General features: G+C 58.7%; 1 protein-coding gene across 4 annotated transcripts; it reads right to left on the reverse strand.

Annotated features, from left to right (window-relative positions):
- Positions 1-315: 315 nt before the first annotated feature.
- LOC132008645 (sushi domain-containing protein 4-like) lies at positions 316-13965 on the reverse strand. 4 transcript variants are annotated; one of them, XM_059387254.1, is made up of 6 exons: positions 8256-8910; positions 5556-5747; positions 4389-4533; positions 2140-2234; positions 1855-1922; positions 316-1158 (listed from the first exon to the last, which is right to left on the reverse strand). In XM_059387254.1, the coding sequence occupies exons 1-6, from the start codon at positions 8338-8340 to the stop codon at positions 1147-1149; spliced, it is 597 nt and encodes a 198-aa protein (XP_059243237.1). In that variant the 5' UTR covers positions 8341-8910; the 3' UTR covers positions 316-1146. The 4 variants fall into 4 exon arrangements, 2 of the variants coding, with proteins under 2 accessions (XP_059243237.1, XP_059243236.1); XM_059387253.1 differs by having other exon boundaries at positions 1855-2234; positions 8256-8859; XR_009401683.1 differs by lacking the exons at positions 316-1158; positions 1855-1922; positions 8256-8910 and adding exons at positions 2942-3921; positions 12148-13965 and having other exon boundaries at positions 2144-2234.
- Positions 13966-15656: the final 1691 nt, after the last annotated feature.

Raw genomic sequence — 15656 nt, forward strand, 5'->3', positions numbered from 1 at the left:
TATTAACTTTCAATCAGTCTGTGTCAGGATAAAACAGGATTACACCAACCTTCCTCTTGGTGCGCTGACGATGGAGAATTTTATGGATCAGAGTTTTATCTCTATTTACCCACAGCCCAGAGGAGGACAGACATCAAATCCACAGATCAGCATGCTCGAGGAGACATTTCTGTATCATTTTCTCAGAAACAGCACCAGTGGGCCTGGGGGTCCTCCCGGCAGAGGCGCACGGCCCCGGAGTGGGAGGGAAGCAGGGTAGTGGCCTGGGCTGGGAGGCCAGCCTGCACACTTCGCAGATGAAACAGAAAGAAAAAAACCCAGCCTCATACTTTATTTGGAGGAGGAGCATGTTTACAGAAACAGGTTCTGTTTTGGACAATAAACATATGGCTGCATTCTGGGAGTGGGAGCCACATCGTAACAAGCGTTGGAAGGGGACTTGCAAATCTCGAGACACACGGTCAAGGGACACCTTGAGATGTCATGCTGAATGCTGCCTTGTAATCCTGTCCACCAGGAGACACGTCCGAGCATATCCGACCATCCACAAAGTCCCGAACACGAGACACCCAGAGCACGGTGGTGCACCAGCCCGTGACACAGAAAATGACCGTGTTTCACCAAAGGACGGCTCAGGGCTGCTCAACCACACTTGTGGATGAGGTTCCAGGAAGTAGAATCTGCCTGTGTCCTTCCATTCCTCTCTCACGCATCCAGTACTGTGTCGGATTAAGGAAAAACCCCCACGTGCCCCAGAGCCTGCCACACGGCAGCCGTGTTGCGTGGAGCAGACCGCAGGGCGAATAGGCGGGGGACATGCTTGCAAAGGCGGCAGGCAGTGGCCGCAGCACAAGTCACGGGATGCGGGGTCCAGGGGACATGTGTGGAGCCGCCCCACTCTGTAGCAGGGATAGCCAGACCCCTTCACCAGGGGTGAAGACCCCCTGGTCGCTGCTCCCCGAGAGTGCCCACCGCAGCATTGAGCCCAAGATGGATGATGCGAGTCACGGTCTCCATGTAGGTGAGCTGGAAACCCCCCGACGGCGCCACAGTCCGTCCCCTGCGGCCTCACTCCAAGGGGCGTGGCTCCCATCCTCGCAGGGACAGGAGAATCTTGCGGCGTTGCTGGTCAGGGGTCATGTTCCATTAGCGGGATCTCTGGGAGAGGACAGACAGTTACTAACTCAGCCGCAAGCATCGGGGATTAAAAGCTTGACTACAATATCAGTGATTCCTGGTGTCAGTGAAAAGAAAATGTTAAGTTCTACACTTATCAGTTAATAATCACAGAAACCACTCCTCTGGTGGAAAATCTTACACCTAGCTCATGAAAAATGAAATGTTGAAAGACTTGAACCATGTGCCCTTCGGAGTCAAGTCAGATGAAAGGCAGGATGTGGGGACACAGGGACAGCGGGCATGCAGGAGAGAAGCCATCTCCCGGCAGCTATGGCCACCGGCGGGACAGATGGTCCTGCGTGCACCGTGTGCTGTATGCCTCCCCAGGGACACAGCTGGGTCTCTTCCCCATGAGCTGTGAACGGCCAAGCACACGTGCCTGTTAGCTCCTGCCTGCTGAGAGCGCCTCTCCTGTATAAGGCTTCTCCGGGGCCGCCCTACTGTACATACCCAGCCCCTGCTCATGTGCGTGGTGACCGTCTCTGAGCGCCCCCAGAGCCCTGTCCAAAGCAGGAACAGGGAAGGAGGCATCCTGGTTCTCGTGGAGACTATGAAACCAAGAACTGGCCCCCGCAGCCCTCCCACTCTGGATGGCCGGGACACACACAGAGAGAGCAACAAGCAGCGGCTCAGGCTGCAGAGAGGCCTGGCGCCGAGTGCGCGGCCAACACTCACCATCTGCAATGTCGATGCCCGGACTGCTGGACGCCGTCTCTCCTGTCGTGCCAGCCCCCGTGTCCACGCTGTCAGGGTGCGTGCCCCCCAAGCACACCGAAGGTGAATACAGACTCTTGAGCAGCTCAGAGGAGGCTGAGCCGCTGTCACAGGCTTCTGACCCCCACCCCGTGCCCATGTCCATGTCCCCTAAGCCAGGGTATGCTGGGGGGCTCTGGTCGTCCACTGGCAAGGGGCAGGCCTGGCCCACGGAGGCCAGGTACCCTGGGCCTGACGCCCTCATACCTCCATTCACAGCCTCGTCGTAGGATGGAAGCATGACAGGCACACCGTCCACCACCACAAAGTCCGGGTCACTGCTGGAGCTCCGCGGGGGCCCCCTGGGTGAAGGAAAGCAGTGTCCACAGATCAGACAGCACGTCCCCTGGATGGAGGCCACCAGTGCCCTCTGTGCCCCCGATGAGAGCCTACACGGAGCTCCTGCGGAAGGACCAGCCTCCTTCCTGGGCCCTCTCCGGCCCACGGCAGCGCTCTGGCCCACGGCCACATTCCGCCTGCAGCGGCCTCCTCGGTCTTGGGCCCCCGTGCCCCCTTGGGGTTCCTCCTTCCCATCTCTGGCCTCTGTCTACTGGGCCCCCAGAGGACCCCTTGTGGAGCCTGCTGGGCATAGAAGACGCCACAGACTGACAGGAAACCAGCACCCCGTGCCCCACCAGGGAAGGGACCCCCTGTGCTACTGAGGCCATTTTGCTCACAATTTTAGTCAAAGGGATAAGAGGAAAGCTCTGAGACTTCCCTCACTGCCTGACCGGTGGGTTATGTGGGCCCAGCTCCAACCCCCGACCCAGCAGCCTCCTGATCCAGAGCCACACGGGGCCACCGGCAGGGGCCGTGTTCTCTGTGGGGCCGGGAGGGTCCCCCATGTGGCTCCAGCTGCTGGCCTCACCCCTGCACATTCTGTCATCCCACAGGCCCCGTCTGACCACCTCTCTACACCTCCCTGGTCCCCATGGGGCCCCCGTGGCCCCAGTGGACTGGCTCCTCTGTGGGGCCCCCACGCGAGTGCTGCTGCCAGGACTAGACCAACCAGGAACGAAGACGGGCGTCCGGCGGGCAGACCCTCGTTGCAGAGTGCTGGCAGCAGGGGCTCCGAAGCCCAAGGAAATGCCGTGTCTGGATGCAGCACTGGAGGAGGGCAGTGCCAGGCCCAAGTCTGCAGAAACGTGGGGTGCACTTCCAGAGAGTGAGAAGCAAGGCCTATGCTCCCGGAAAACAAGGCGGGGATGAAAGACGAGCTCGCCGCCAGCCCTCGAGAGCCGCGAGCTCGCCGCCAGCCCTCGAGAGCTGCTGGCTCTTGTCTTCATGCCCAGGACGAGCCAGTCCCCTTCCTCCGGGGCGCGCCCTGTCCACAGCCCCCACAGCGCTCAGCCCCTCCATGCGCTGGTTGAGCAGCTCTCCAGGGCCCACATCCGTGCGCCCAAGGAGGAGTCTGTCCTGGGCTTGCTCCGAGGAACGTGGTCTTCTACCCGGACAGCGGAGCATGGTTTTTCCCAAACCAGGGAGTTCTCTAAGACAGAGATTCTCACGCAGAAGAGTCTGGGGTCACTTTATAGACCCCTTGTGGAACGGGTGACCTGAAGACCCTCCTGGGGATGAAAAGCAGGAGTGACTGTCCGGACTCCCTTGGAGGCAAGGGAGGGAGGTGATTCATGAGACTCCTTCTCCACTACCAGCGCCCCCTTTGATGGGTGGCACGCACAGCTCTGGGGGTGACAGTGTCCCGTGTGCGAAGACACATGTTTTCTGGAAGTGAGAATTCCCCGAGGGGAGGCCAGCAAGGGCACAGGAGCCCCAAGACGCTCAGGACTCCGTGGAGGGAGGTGGCTGGAGGCAGCTGGTGTCAGGGAGGGTGGCCAGGGCACTGCCATCCGCCTCCGGATGGCCACACACTCATTGCTGGCTCTCCCGGCAACGTCTTCTCCCAGGAACAAGGCCGGCAAGCAGCTATGGTGACGGCCCTGTTGTCGCGGAGGAGCTGGTGTACTTGCTTCCTGGTGAACTGCTCTTCTGTGATGGCCATGGGGACAACAGAGGCATGAGCCCCAAGCATCTCCGTGCATGGGTGGGGCAAGGACTAGCAGGTCCTGCCCCTCCCCCATGCCTCACCCAGAACCAGGTCGCCCTCCAGAGACTTCCAGACAGGCTGTTCTTGAATCTCTGCTGTGTCACGCATCTTCACAGCATCTCCTAATTAGGTCCATAACTTTATCCGTCCTGTGGTCCCCATGTACATTGCGGGGATGGGAATGGGGTTGCAGGGGGCCCTGCATGATGGCAGTCCTGACTCTGTGCACCCCTTCACCATACCCCACAGCTCCCGGGGTTCACAGGGAGGCGAGTCCCATCCAGCCCACGTGGCCCCAGACACCTGCTCCCAGCTCTCCCCCATCTGCCTGGCCTGATCTGGGACCCTCTGCTCTCACCACCACCACCCCCGCCTCTCCCACCCCAAAGCACCAGAGCCCAGTGCTCACCTAGTGGGGAAGTGGGCCTTGAACTTGGTCTGGAACATCCTGGCCAGGATAACGAGCAGCAGCACCAGCAGCACGCTGGTCGCCGTGAATGCCACGATCTTCCACGTAGTCAGGAGGGTCTCATGGGCGCTAGGCCATGTTTGCTCTGCCAGGGAGAGAACAGAGTGGCGTGTGAGCCCTCGGGACTGGGGTGGCCATGTGTCCCCGTGCTCGATGATCTGGGAAACAACATGCTTATCACATGCGTCTGGGGGCTCCCCACATGCAGAATCCATGGCCCACGCTCCTTTGGCACTGTGGCCTCTGCTGGTGCCCACGGACCCTCAGGGGCATGTTCCCCATGGGGCTGAGAGTAGGCACCCAGCCGGAAACACTCCTGCCTCTCTGGCGGGGGAGGGTGAGCCCGTATCCCCGGGGAAGTGAGCTTGCAATGCACCCCAGAAAGGTTGAAGAAAGGGACAGAGGGATGCAGGGTGAGCACGCCATGGCCCTCGCCCTCCACCGCCTCTGGCCATCAGCACACCTGCAAAAGGGGCAGCTGACGACCTTCCAAGGCACTTCCCACCCCCGCAGCCCAGGCTGCCCTATCTGCCCCCTACCATCCTCCCTTGCTGCCGCCACCTCCGAACACATCATGCTCGGACTCCCACTGCCATCCAAGGGCCTCCAAGGGCCCCGTGTCATGAGGCGCTGCCCCCACAGACAATGGCCATCACTACTGCTGTGGCAGGAAACGCTGGGGCGAGTGGGCAGGGGTGGGCGTGCGGGACACGGTGGGAGGCTGAGTGCCTGGTCTCTGTCTCCCACTCACTACCCTGGACTCCTGAGGCCATGGATTCACTATGCACCAAGAAGCACCAATGTTTGCAAGGGTCCTGGGCGTTCATCTGTGAGACCAGGTGTTCCCTGAGATGCCATCCTCTGGGTTGTGACACACGTCCTCACACAGGAGAGGATGGCTGGGTTTGGGTTATACAGGAGAGAACGGCTGAGGTCCCTGCCCCCGGGAGGGACAGGCTGGGGGCAGACAGAAGCTGCTGTACCTCCTCCCCAGGGATGGGCACACACGGAGAGGAGTCTCTGCCCCGTGTCCCTGACCCTAGCACTGGAGGGAGCACATGGCCGGTGGCCACCGAGCGCGGCATGGGCCAGGTGGTCCGTGATTACCTGACTGGATGCAGTAGACCTGGTAGGAGGGGAACCACTGCCCGTACTGGCAAGTGATGTACTTGTAGTCGCTGGTGAGGCTGTAGCCGGCGTCACAAGAGAACTCCACCACAGTCCTGTGGCTGTAGCGCTCACAGGGCTGCGGGTGGCAGACGAAATCACCATGAGTCACTGTTGGAGGCAGCGGGCACACTGGGGTGACAGGGAGAAGAGCAGCGTCAGCACCATGGCCCGCCCGCTGGCCGGTCAGGACGCACATCCAGCAGGAAGGGGCGTCTGGACGTGCACCACCAGACCTCTCCCCCGTGGGGTCACCGGGAACCTGCTAAACACACTGAGCACAGGCGGCCAGAGCCGGCAGCCCCTGGTAAAGCAGAGCGTCATCTCCCACAGCGGAGAGCATGCGTGTCTCGGGGACCCCATCGAGAGACTGTGTTAATGACACGTGTCACCCGCTCAAAAGCCAGGTTGGTGAGATTAGCATTTTACAGAGGAAGCTGGTATGACAAGAGCAGCAAGCCCCAGTCTACTCTGCTGCAGCCAACATGGGGGCTGTCCACCTCCCTGGGTGTCCCCATCCCGGTCCCAACGGGCCCTGCAAGGGGTGAGGCTCAACCCTGCCGGCTGCATGCAGACCCCGGGCTGGCCCTTGCGGGACAGCAGGTGGTGTGGAAGGAGCCTGGGTCCTGGCTTGGCTCAGCCAACACACACTGTGTGACCTCACGGAGGTCACACAGCCTCTCCCGGGCCTTGACGCTCTTCCCAGTACAGTGAAAGCTTTTCCTACCCTGCGCGATTTACGGTTTCTCCAACTCTTCTATTTTCCATTTTAGGGGAAAGAAATCGTCATTTCCAGTTTCTTCTCAGGACTCAGAGCCGCCAATCTGCTTAAACATCCCCAGGAGACACAGCACAGATTCTATGAGGGCCTGCGTCAAATCTACATCCGTGGAAGCCCACCACCCAGCGCATGGGAGCCCCCACATGCAGACCATGTGTGCAGGGAGCCCCAGGGCCCACCAGAAAGATGGGTCCCCGGGCACAGAGCCGCTCACAGGTGTGGGGGTGAGAGGCCCCTTCACACCCTCTTCCAGGCCTGCAAACAACAGGCAGTGAGATCTGCCAGGCTCTTGGCGGAGATGGGGAAGCAGAAGCCCACGGGACCTGCCTGGCTGCTGAGTGGCCTCTCACCGCTGAGCCTTCGTGTCCTCACCTATAGGACAGGAGAGTCTGGGGGCTGTTCTGACATCACGTGAGTGGGCAGCCAGGGCCAGCCAGGAGCCAAGAAGCTAGAGAGAGGAACGCCTGCGGGGACTGCTTACGTGCTGACAGAGAGCGGCAGGCCCCCTCCCATAGTGCAGACACATGTGGTGGTCCTGCTGCTGGGTCCCCAGCAGAGGCTGGAACTGGCCTGCAAAAGCCAGGGCCCAGGGAAACTCAGACACCACCTGGGAAGTCCCAGGGCACAGGGGTTGGGACCCCAGGGCCAGCCTCCCCACTGGCCCAGCCTGTAGTCTCTGAGCGGGGGCCTGGGAGAGGCAGCCTGCAGGGTAGTACAGGTCGCGGTTGGGGCCTGAGGTTGCAGGAGCCAGCAGGCAGGGTCAGGAATACTGCCCCGAATTGGAGGCAGAGGAGTGAAGGCTGCCTTCCCAGAGCTGCCCAGGGGAACATCCACATCTGCGGTGAGACCAGCCTAACTGGGACCTCCACCTGCGCCACCCCCCCACAGCCCAGAACCCCAAAGCACTGTGCCTAGGGGAGGCCCTTTCCATGGTCAGGGACACATGGACCCATGGGATTCTTTCCTAGCAGGCACTCCAAGCAAGTTCCAGAGCCACTAGGATCGGAAACTACCATAATGTTCCCTAGGCCCAGCGAGCCATGGTCAAGGCAGGACTTCCTAGCCTTGGTCTCAAGGACAAAGGACTACCCCATCACTGCATCAACCTGGACCATAGGGTCCCACAACGTGTTACAGAATGACGAAGTTGAACAGATGAACCATCCAGCAGAGAAACCAAGGCAGTGTGGCACAAAAAAGCATGGGCTGTGGACATTCCCAGAGTTGTGTGCAAATCACAGCTCAGAGCTGACAAGCTCTGGCATGCTGGGCAGCTCGTCTGGGTTTTTGGGGTTTTAGCTACATCACCCATGTAATGAGGAGAACAAGTGATTCCTCACCCCTCCGGTGCCCATGAGGACTGGCAGGAACACGGAAGCAGCAAGACACAAATGCCCAGAGTGACCCAGCTGGGCACCACCCAGTCCTGCATGCAAGTACTGAAGTTTCATAGCCGCATCTGCTCTGAGGCCACGTGTGAGCCACCCCCTGGCAGAAGCCTCAGTCCCGACACCAGTGGCAGGTGCAGACGTACACACCCTGAAAAGGAAGTGTTTCCCTTCACAGCTTGCAGCATCTCTGACAATCGTGCCTGAGTAACCATGAGCTTTGGGGCAAGGAAGCCCCCCGGCTGTGCGCTGTCAGGAGCCAAGATGGACAACGGAAGCATTAATTATAACCCAGCCAGCTGCGGGCCCTTCCTCTCCATCCCCCCGAGAGGCAGATGCGTCCACATGGACAGGCAGCACCCACCACAGGGGCCTCATGCACATGGCAAGCTTTGCAAACCACCCACAGATTCCTGGAAACTGCTAGTCAAAGAGCAACCACACACCCAAAGCTCCTGCTGGTCCACCCACCAGGTCTCAGAACCCACGGTGGTGCGAACAGATACTCTTCTGGAAGGCAGCTTCCCTCCATGTCTCGTACAGCTCCAGAAATCATGAGTTACAGGCAAGGACTTTGTGAGCCTTGGGGTCGGGACATCAGGTGGTTACAGGCTCTGCTGAGACAGCCGACACAGCATCTCTGTGTCATGAGCGAGGGGGTGAATGGGGCCAGGCACGAGGAAGAGGAGCAGGAGAGACAGGCTGTGGGTGGACTGAGCCTGCCGGGAGGTCCATGTGTCCCAGTCCCTTGCGTGGATGATGTGGGGACCCTGGGCCGAGGATGCCCCGACAGCAGGTAAAGCATCACTTCTGGGTCTGTTAGGTGGGTCCGTGGGGGAGACTCGTGTCTGAGTCACAGATTGAGGTGGCCTTCCCGGTGCGGGGGCATCATCATCGTGCAGAAGGCCCAAACAGAATGGAGCAGAACGGCAAAGGGGGAGGAAATTGCTTTCTCTGCACAGCCTCTCCTGCATCCTTGGACACTGGGGACGCTGGTGCTCCACCTCCAGACTTGGACTGAATCACAGCAGGGGCACACCAGGACCTCAGGCTCACAGATGGCACATTGGTGCCTCCTGGGATGTCCTGGCTGCTATGATCTCTTGCACGTGCATGCGCACACACACACACACACAGTAGATTATACGCTTTGTGATCACAGATGTGTACACAGTACATGCATATGCACATCTGTTCCAGGGTCACGGACACAATACGAACATATACACAGGGGTTACATATATACTGTATACACACAAGCACGTGCACATACACACACGCGTGCTAGGATTCAACATGTGTACACGAGGCACACATGCACAGACAGTATCCACATACCGTGTGTGTATGTGTAGTGATTATGTGCATGTACACAGTAGGGACACACACTAGGATTCCACGCATCACATACACGAACACAATCACAGATATACACTGTAGTGCACATTTGCACGCACCCTGCTGGGCCTGCTTCTCTCCAGAGCCCTTGACACCATGGTTTGGCCACATGGTTTGGTCTCCAGCCAGACCCCAACTCCAAAGGTCAGATTCGCTCCAGCAAATGGAGATAGGAAACTGCTAGGGCCCCCCTGAAGACTCGGCTGTTGTCTCCCCATTGTGCCCCAGAATTGCAGGCAGGTCTGGAGCTCCTTCCCCTGGGGCAGTCGAACAGCCAGGAGAAGCTGCCGTCAGCGAAGCCTGACCACCACCTTGGCTGCAACGTAGCCCAGGCGAGAGGGGCTCTTGGTGCAGGATGCCTGGGAGAGAGCAGGCTACAGGGGAGCAGCTAGTCTCCACCATGGCCCATGGGACCGCAGCCCAATGCAGGCACCCCGACCATGTGCTTCTAGTCCACAACACGAGGAACCAATGAGAAATGGCTGTAGCAATCTGACCTTCAAGTTGACCTTGTTGTAACATCCAAGAGTGTTTTCCATTTCTTTCTTTCTTTTCTTTTTTTAAAGATTTTATTTATTTATTTGACAGATAGAGATCACAAGTTGGCAGAGAGGCAGGCAGAGAGAGAGAGGAGGAAGCAGGCTCCCCGCTGAGCAGAGAGCCTAATGTGGGGCTCGATCCCAGGACTCTGGGATCATGACCTGAGCCGAAGGCAGAGGCTTTAACCCACTGAGCCACCCAGGCACCCCTGTTTTCCATTTCTATTAAAATATAATTTTAATACCATCATATCTAATCATCTAAAGGGGAACGTCTAACAGGTCTTTGTTTTTCTGTTTTCTCTATAACCCATGTTTATCAAGTACTGTACAGCGATCGGTCTATACTGTGTTAGAAAACAGAAACCAAGCCGCTGGTTCCCTCAGTGTGGGCAAAGGATCAGCTTGGGCACTTCCATCACTGCACAACGAACACACAATGCCCACAGAGCAGGGAGGAGCTGGTTACAGGTACTGCTGGGAGGAACGTCCTGGCAGAGGGCCAGGCACAGGACAGGGCCAGCGGGGCCAGGAGGAGTGGCAGGAATGGTGGCCCCAGGTCCAGAGAGGGGGTGGAGGGGTGGCTGGGCAGGAAGCCCAGGGTCTGGCCTGTGTGTGCTGTGCACTCGGGGAACAGGGACAGGCACCACCACGTGAGATGGCCCACCGGGAGCGGGGACGGGCACTGCTGCATGAGACAGCCCGTCGGGGGCAGGAATGGGTACCCCTGAGAGAGATGGCCCACTGGGAGCAGGGACAGCAGCATTGAGGTTGTCGTGTGGCTCAGGCCACACCCAGGTGAGGAAGGAGGGGGCCTGGCCCAGGACTGGGGCAGTGACCGTGAGGAACACAGGATGAGACAGACATCAGTCCGTTCACACAACAGGACTGCTGAGGGTTGGAGTCTGGTACCGAGGGTGCCTCCCAGACTTCTGACATTCCGTGCCTGAGAGTGGAGCTACGTGCCAGGAAGGGCTGTCCTGGTGGGTTTGCTCATTGCTGGAAAGTGGGCACCAAGGTCTGGCTTTGCCCGGGCTTGTCTCCGCTAAGGGGAGAGTGTCCATGTGGGATGGGGCAGCTGTGGAGAGCGTCCACAGTTCACCTGAAGCTCTGGACTCAGAGCACAGAAATAAAACCACAGCATGGGGCAAACTCCCCTGAGGAGGGAGGGTCCCGGTCCAAATGCTGGAATCAGTTGGGGGAGAATTTAGTCCATTTACATTTAAGGTAATTACTGATAGGTGTGTACTTAATGCTATTTTGTGGTTTCTTGGCTGTTGTTTCTCTCTGTCCCTTTCTTCTCTTTCTCTCTTCCCTTGTGGTTTGAGAACTTTCTCAAGTGTAATATTCAGATCCCACTCTTTTGTCTATTTACTATACATTTGTGCTTTGTGATCACCGTCAGGTTCACATACATGTACCTATATTTACCTCAGTGCATTTTAAGTTCATAGCAACATAAATTTGAATCAGATGGCCGTATCACGGGAGCCAAGGAAGGAGAGCACTTTGGGGAGGAGGGTCGCTCCCAGCAAGTAAGAAAGCTGTGAGCAGAAAAGCAACACCTGACTTGGCCACACGGAGCCCCTAGAAACCTCAGCAGAGGGGATGCTATTTAGGACTAAGCTGAGGGGGCGACACGGGTGGGTGCGAACGGTGCTCAGAGATCCCGGATGCCAGTGCTCCTCGCACGGGGATGGGACAGCAGAAGTGGGTGGAAGGAAGCTCCCGAGGGAAAAGACTGGCCCTCATAGGTATCCAGGGGGGAACACAGCAGAGCTTTGGGTGGTCTGGCAGTGGCGGGCGAGTCCCTACAGAGGACTGAGAGGGAGGCCTGCGGGGGAGGCCTGGCCTGACCCTCTGGTTGCCCGCCTCAGTCCCCAGCCACGGACCTATCTCTGGGTGACAGAGGAGGACAAGCCCTTGGAGTCTGCGCCTCACAAACACAGAGCGTGCCCGTGGGGATGGAAGCACGCGGGATCCTATAGCCCGAGGCCACTAACTATTCTGGGAGTCGCCCTGGAGCCGGGACAGGTACATTGCCCCGTGCGTTAGTGCTCGTCCTGCGGGAGCCAAGAGCTGCGCAGCAGGGCCGTCCACCTGCAGTGTGGGTGACGGGGAGCTGCTTGCCCCACACTGCCAGCTTGTCGCCAGGGTCAAAGCCACCCAGTGGCTGGGTCCCTGTCAGTGGAACATGAGCTGATGTGACATATACTACGTCCAGGCTGAGCCACGAAATGGGCCAAGCCTCGGGCTGACCACAGCAGAGACGACCCCCAGGGGTCCCAAGAAATGGGCCCCTTCAGCCCAAATGACCAGGCCACATGCACAAATGCCACCACGTGAAAATCCACTTCCCCTCTGCTGGGGCCACGGAACATCTCTGGGGACACACTCCCATCCACGGCCCACCAGCACTCGCCCACCTGCCATCTGCACTGCACATGGCCCTTGTCTCCATGTCTCTGAGCTGCACGATAGCGGTTCCTCCATCCTGCTGGCATGTGGTGTCACCAGGGAGTGTGGCTTGGTGAGTCCCAACTAGGTCCTGGGCTCAGCAAGGTCTTTGGGGCTCCAGGTGAGTCTCAGGGCGGGATCCAATGTGAGGGTGTGGCCTCAGATGCTGGAAGAAGGCCCCCTGCCCCATGGCTGGCTGGCAGCAGCCAGAAGAGCCAGTGTGAGAATGAGGTGGCCGTGGTGGCTGCGGTGGGTCTTCGCCTTCCGCCAGACCCCTGCTTCCAGCTACAGTACCCAGACCACCAGCTGGGGGAGCCCGTGGGAACACACAGCTCAGCGCCACCTGGTGGGGGTCCCACGCAAGTCAGACCATCCTGACACCCCGGAAGTGCTGCCCCAGACCTGGAGGAAACTGTGGCAAGCTTGCTCTGCGCAGGGCTGGGAAGTGAGGGGACACGGTGGGAAAGCCGGCAGCTCCGAGGGGCCAGTGCCAATCATCTCGAGGCACCAAGCATGCTGTCTGAGCGGCGGCCTCAGGAGCAGGGGCGCAGGCCATGCTCAGACACACACAACGTCACCGTCTTGGCCATCAGTGGCCGGCAGGCTTCCAATAAAGAAAACTCCCTGTCTCCTCTGCATGTGGGTCACGATTCCAGGAAGCTGGAGAGAAGACCTGCAGGCCTAAGTCCCAGCTGTTTCCAAGGGGAAGCCTGAAACTTTGTCTTTCGCTCAGGGAAAGTCAGTGAATGTCCTGGAGCATGGCGTATTTTCCACTTCTGTTTTGCTGTAGCAACAAGGAAGGCCAACACATGTGTCCACCGAGGAAGCAAATGGCGGGGATGAGGCTGGGGCTCTGCTTTTCCACAGGCTGCAGGGAGCCTGGCGTCTGCTGCCCCGGTCCGAGCTGACAGATGGGTGAGGATCAGGACTGCGCAGCTGCCCTGGGCTGGGAGGGGGCATAAGCTCCATGTCATCGTGGGGCCGCCACACTGAGGGAGGGGGACAAAGATACACAGCACCCAGGCAGAGCGAGGACAGGTGTGCGGCTTTGTGGTGGCTGGAGTGTGAGGCAGGCAGGGGCTGAGACACAGGGCCGCCGCGGGGAGCACGGGGAGGGCGTAGGGCACACACGGCTTCTCTGCCCTCCTTGGCTGCAGGGATGGCTGATGGCGACTCTGGGGCTCTGATGAGGCAGCTCTTCCATCTCTGCAGCGACTGCGCTCCGAGGGCCTTCACCGCCGCAGGGGAGACACAAAGCACAAAGAGATCCATGTGTCAGCCTTCTCGCGTCTGCAAACCTTCTCCAAAAGAGGGTTCCCTCGGGCCGGAGACCCTGCTGGAATTGGGGCATCATCTCTGAAAGGGGAAGCCGGCAGAGGTACAGGATGAAGAGGAGCACGTCCTGCCGACGTGGGTCTGCTTTGCCCCTGCGGGCAGTCAGCCAACCCTCCCACCATCAGACCCCGCCCCAGGTCAATGCAGTCAGGGTGTCGGGCCATGTTCAGATTCTCCTTCCACGACAAAACTAGCCTACTGAGTATTCTGACCCTCCAACTTCCATCCCATCGGTGCCTTCTCATTCTTGCTACTCAGAAATCCTCATGGATGAGAAGTAAGGGCTTGCATGGTGCGCTTGCGAGCGTGGGCACGGCTCTACATTACATGCGGAAAATAAACCACCACGTCTTCCGCTCACAAAGATGCTTCGAAGGTTTCCACGGTGTGTCCCAGCCACTGGGCCATTCTGCAAGAAGTCAGAAAGCACAACCACAACTCCACAGGTACCCACCCTGAGGGACGCTGACCTCATAGACCCTGAGAGCTGCATGCACACCGCCCCACCTAATCCCAATGACCCCCATGCATGGCGGGTTCCTTGTGGCCTCACTTGCACAGGTAAGGAAAGCAGGGCTCAGCAGGGTGAGGACATTTACCCAAGGTCACTCAACAAATAAACTGCCAAGCTAGGATCTGACCTTAAATGAGGTTACTCTGGAGCCTCACTCCCTCCTGAGTCCTGCATGGGGTCTCACATGTGCCTCAGGGAAGGGGGTGTAGGCCACCCAAGGGCAGATGTCTGAGCAGCAATTTCTTTATCTGCTGGGCTGTGCGGGGGCAGATCAGAGGTTGAAAGAGGCAGAGGAAGAGGAGGTGGGGGAGACCCCTTGCCTCCAGGGGCACAGCGGGTGCTGTGCGCTGGGCCCAAGGGGACACAAATCTGGGGCAGTGTTGAGGACAGGGTCCCAGGGAGGCTGGTCAATGGGCTGGGGACACCTTGAAGAAAATCTTTCCAAACTGGAAGCAGGTGGAGGGGAGACAGAGGGTATCTGTTTCCCCCTAAGCCAAGGGAGAACATGAGCTGCAGGTTAAACTGTCCCTAAGAAAACCATGCTGGAGTCCTAAGTCCAGGCACCCGTGAGCAAGATCTCTGGAAACTCAACTTGCGTGCTGCGATGAAATCAGATTACGGGGAGGTCCTCCTGCAGGAGGGGCAGCCCTCATTCCAGCGTGACTGGAGTCCCTGCGGGAAGGGCGCACTGCAGCTCTGGGAGGACGAGCGAGGGACGCCGAGGCCATGCTGGGAGCCGGACGAGGCAGGGAGCAGACCCACCCTGGGTCTCAGAGGGAACATGGCACTGTGAACTCTTCCCAGATTTCCAGAAAGGCGAGGACATCTGACCCTGCTGTGTAAGTCACTCGTGCACCATGCTTTGTGAACCTCAGGCGAGGAACACAAGCCGCGCTGGGCCTGCAACTGAGGTTGAGTCCCCAGGTCCCCAGGAAAGCAGCCCTCCAGACCAGGAGGGTTTCCTGGCTCACATCAGCATCCTTGCAAAACAACAAGACACTGAGATTTCCTCAAAGGGCACTAAACCAGCTGCATGCCCCACAGTGGCCAGGCACAGGGGACAGGAGCAGGGCAACTGGGGAGTGGATTCACAGGCCTCCAACCCTCCCTGGGCTGTGTCAGCAGAAACCAGGCTGGGAAGCACTGCCTCTAGGGACAAGACAGAATCACCCAGAGTCAACACAAAGGGACCGTGTCCTGATAATGTCAGGCACAGCATAGCCAGGTCCCCTGATGCTCCTCAGCTGGGGCAGGCTATAGAATTCTGGGCTGCCGTGCTTCCTAGAAAATCACTTTTCTTCCTGAGCCAAAACAACATCCCCCGGGATAAGGTATTTGGGGTAGGAAAACACGGATGGAGGTTCACTTGTGATTGCCTTTGTTGAAACTCCAGTGACTGCCCCCTTCTCGATGCCTCTCCCCGCGCGAGGAAGACAAGTGCTGGAAACCGCATTAGAATCTCATCCATCAGGATGCACTGGCCAGAACGTAAGCCAGGCCCCTAGAAGAAGAATGAGCTGTCCCTGCCACAGAAAGCTGGGTGAATTTAGAGTCAGGCACCATCATTTTGCAAGAACAAAACCAAGAACAATGAGAATTGCTTTTCTTGCACAAAAAGAGAAAGAGACT

Source organism: Mustela nigripes, unplaced genomic scaffold, assembly GCF_022355385.1.
Source record: "Mustela nigripes isolate SB6536 unplaced genomic scaffold, MUSNIG.SB6536 HiC_scaffold_580, whole genome shotgun sequence".
NCBI classification, from domain to species: Eukaryota; Metazoa; Chordata; class Mammalia; order Carnivora; family Mustelidae; genus Mustela; species Mustela nigripes.

Bases quoted from the DNA above. Each gene is read 5' to 3' on its own strand.
- LOC132008645 (XM_059387253.1), bottom strand. From the start codon at position 8,340: ATGATTTCTGGAGCTGTACGAGACATGGAGGGAAGCTGCCTTCCAGAA. The intron at 4,534-5,555 runs GTAATCACGGAC...TCTCCCTGGCAG, and splicing joins GGTCTACTGCATCCAGTCAG to AGCAAACATGGCCTAGCGCC. The intron at 1,159-1,854 runs GTGAGTGTTGGC...GTCCTCTCCCAG, and splicing joins GGGCATCGACATTGCAGATG to AGATCCCGCTAATGGAACAT.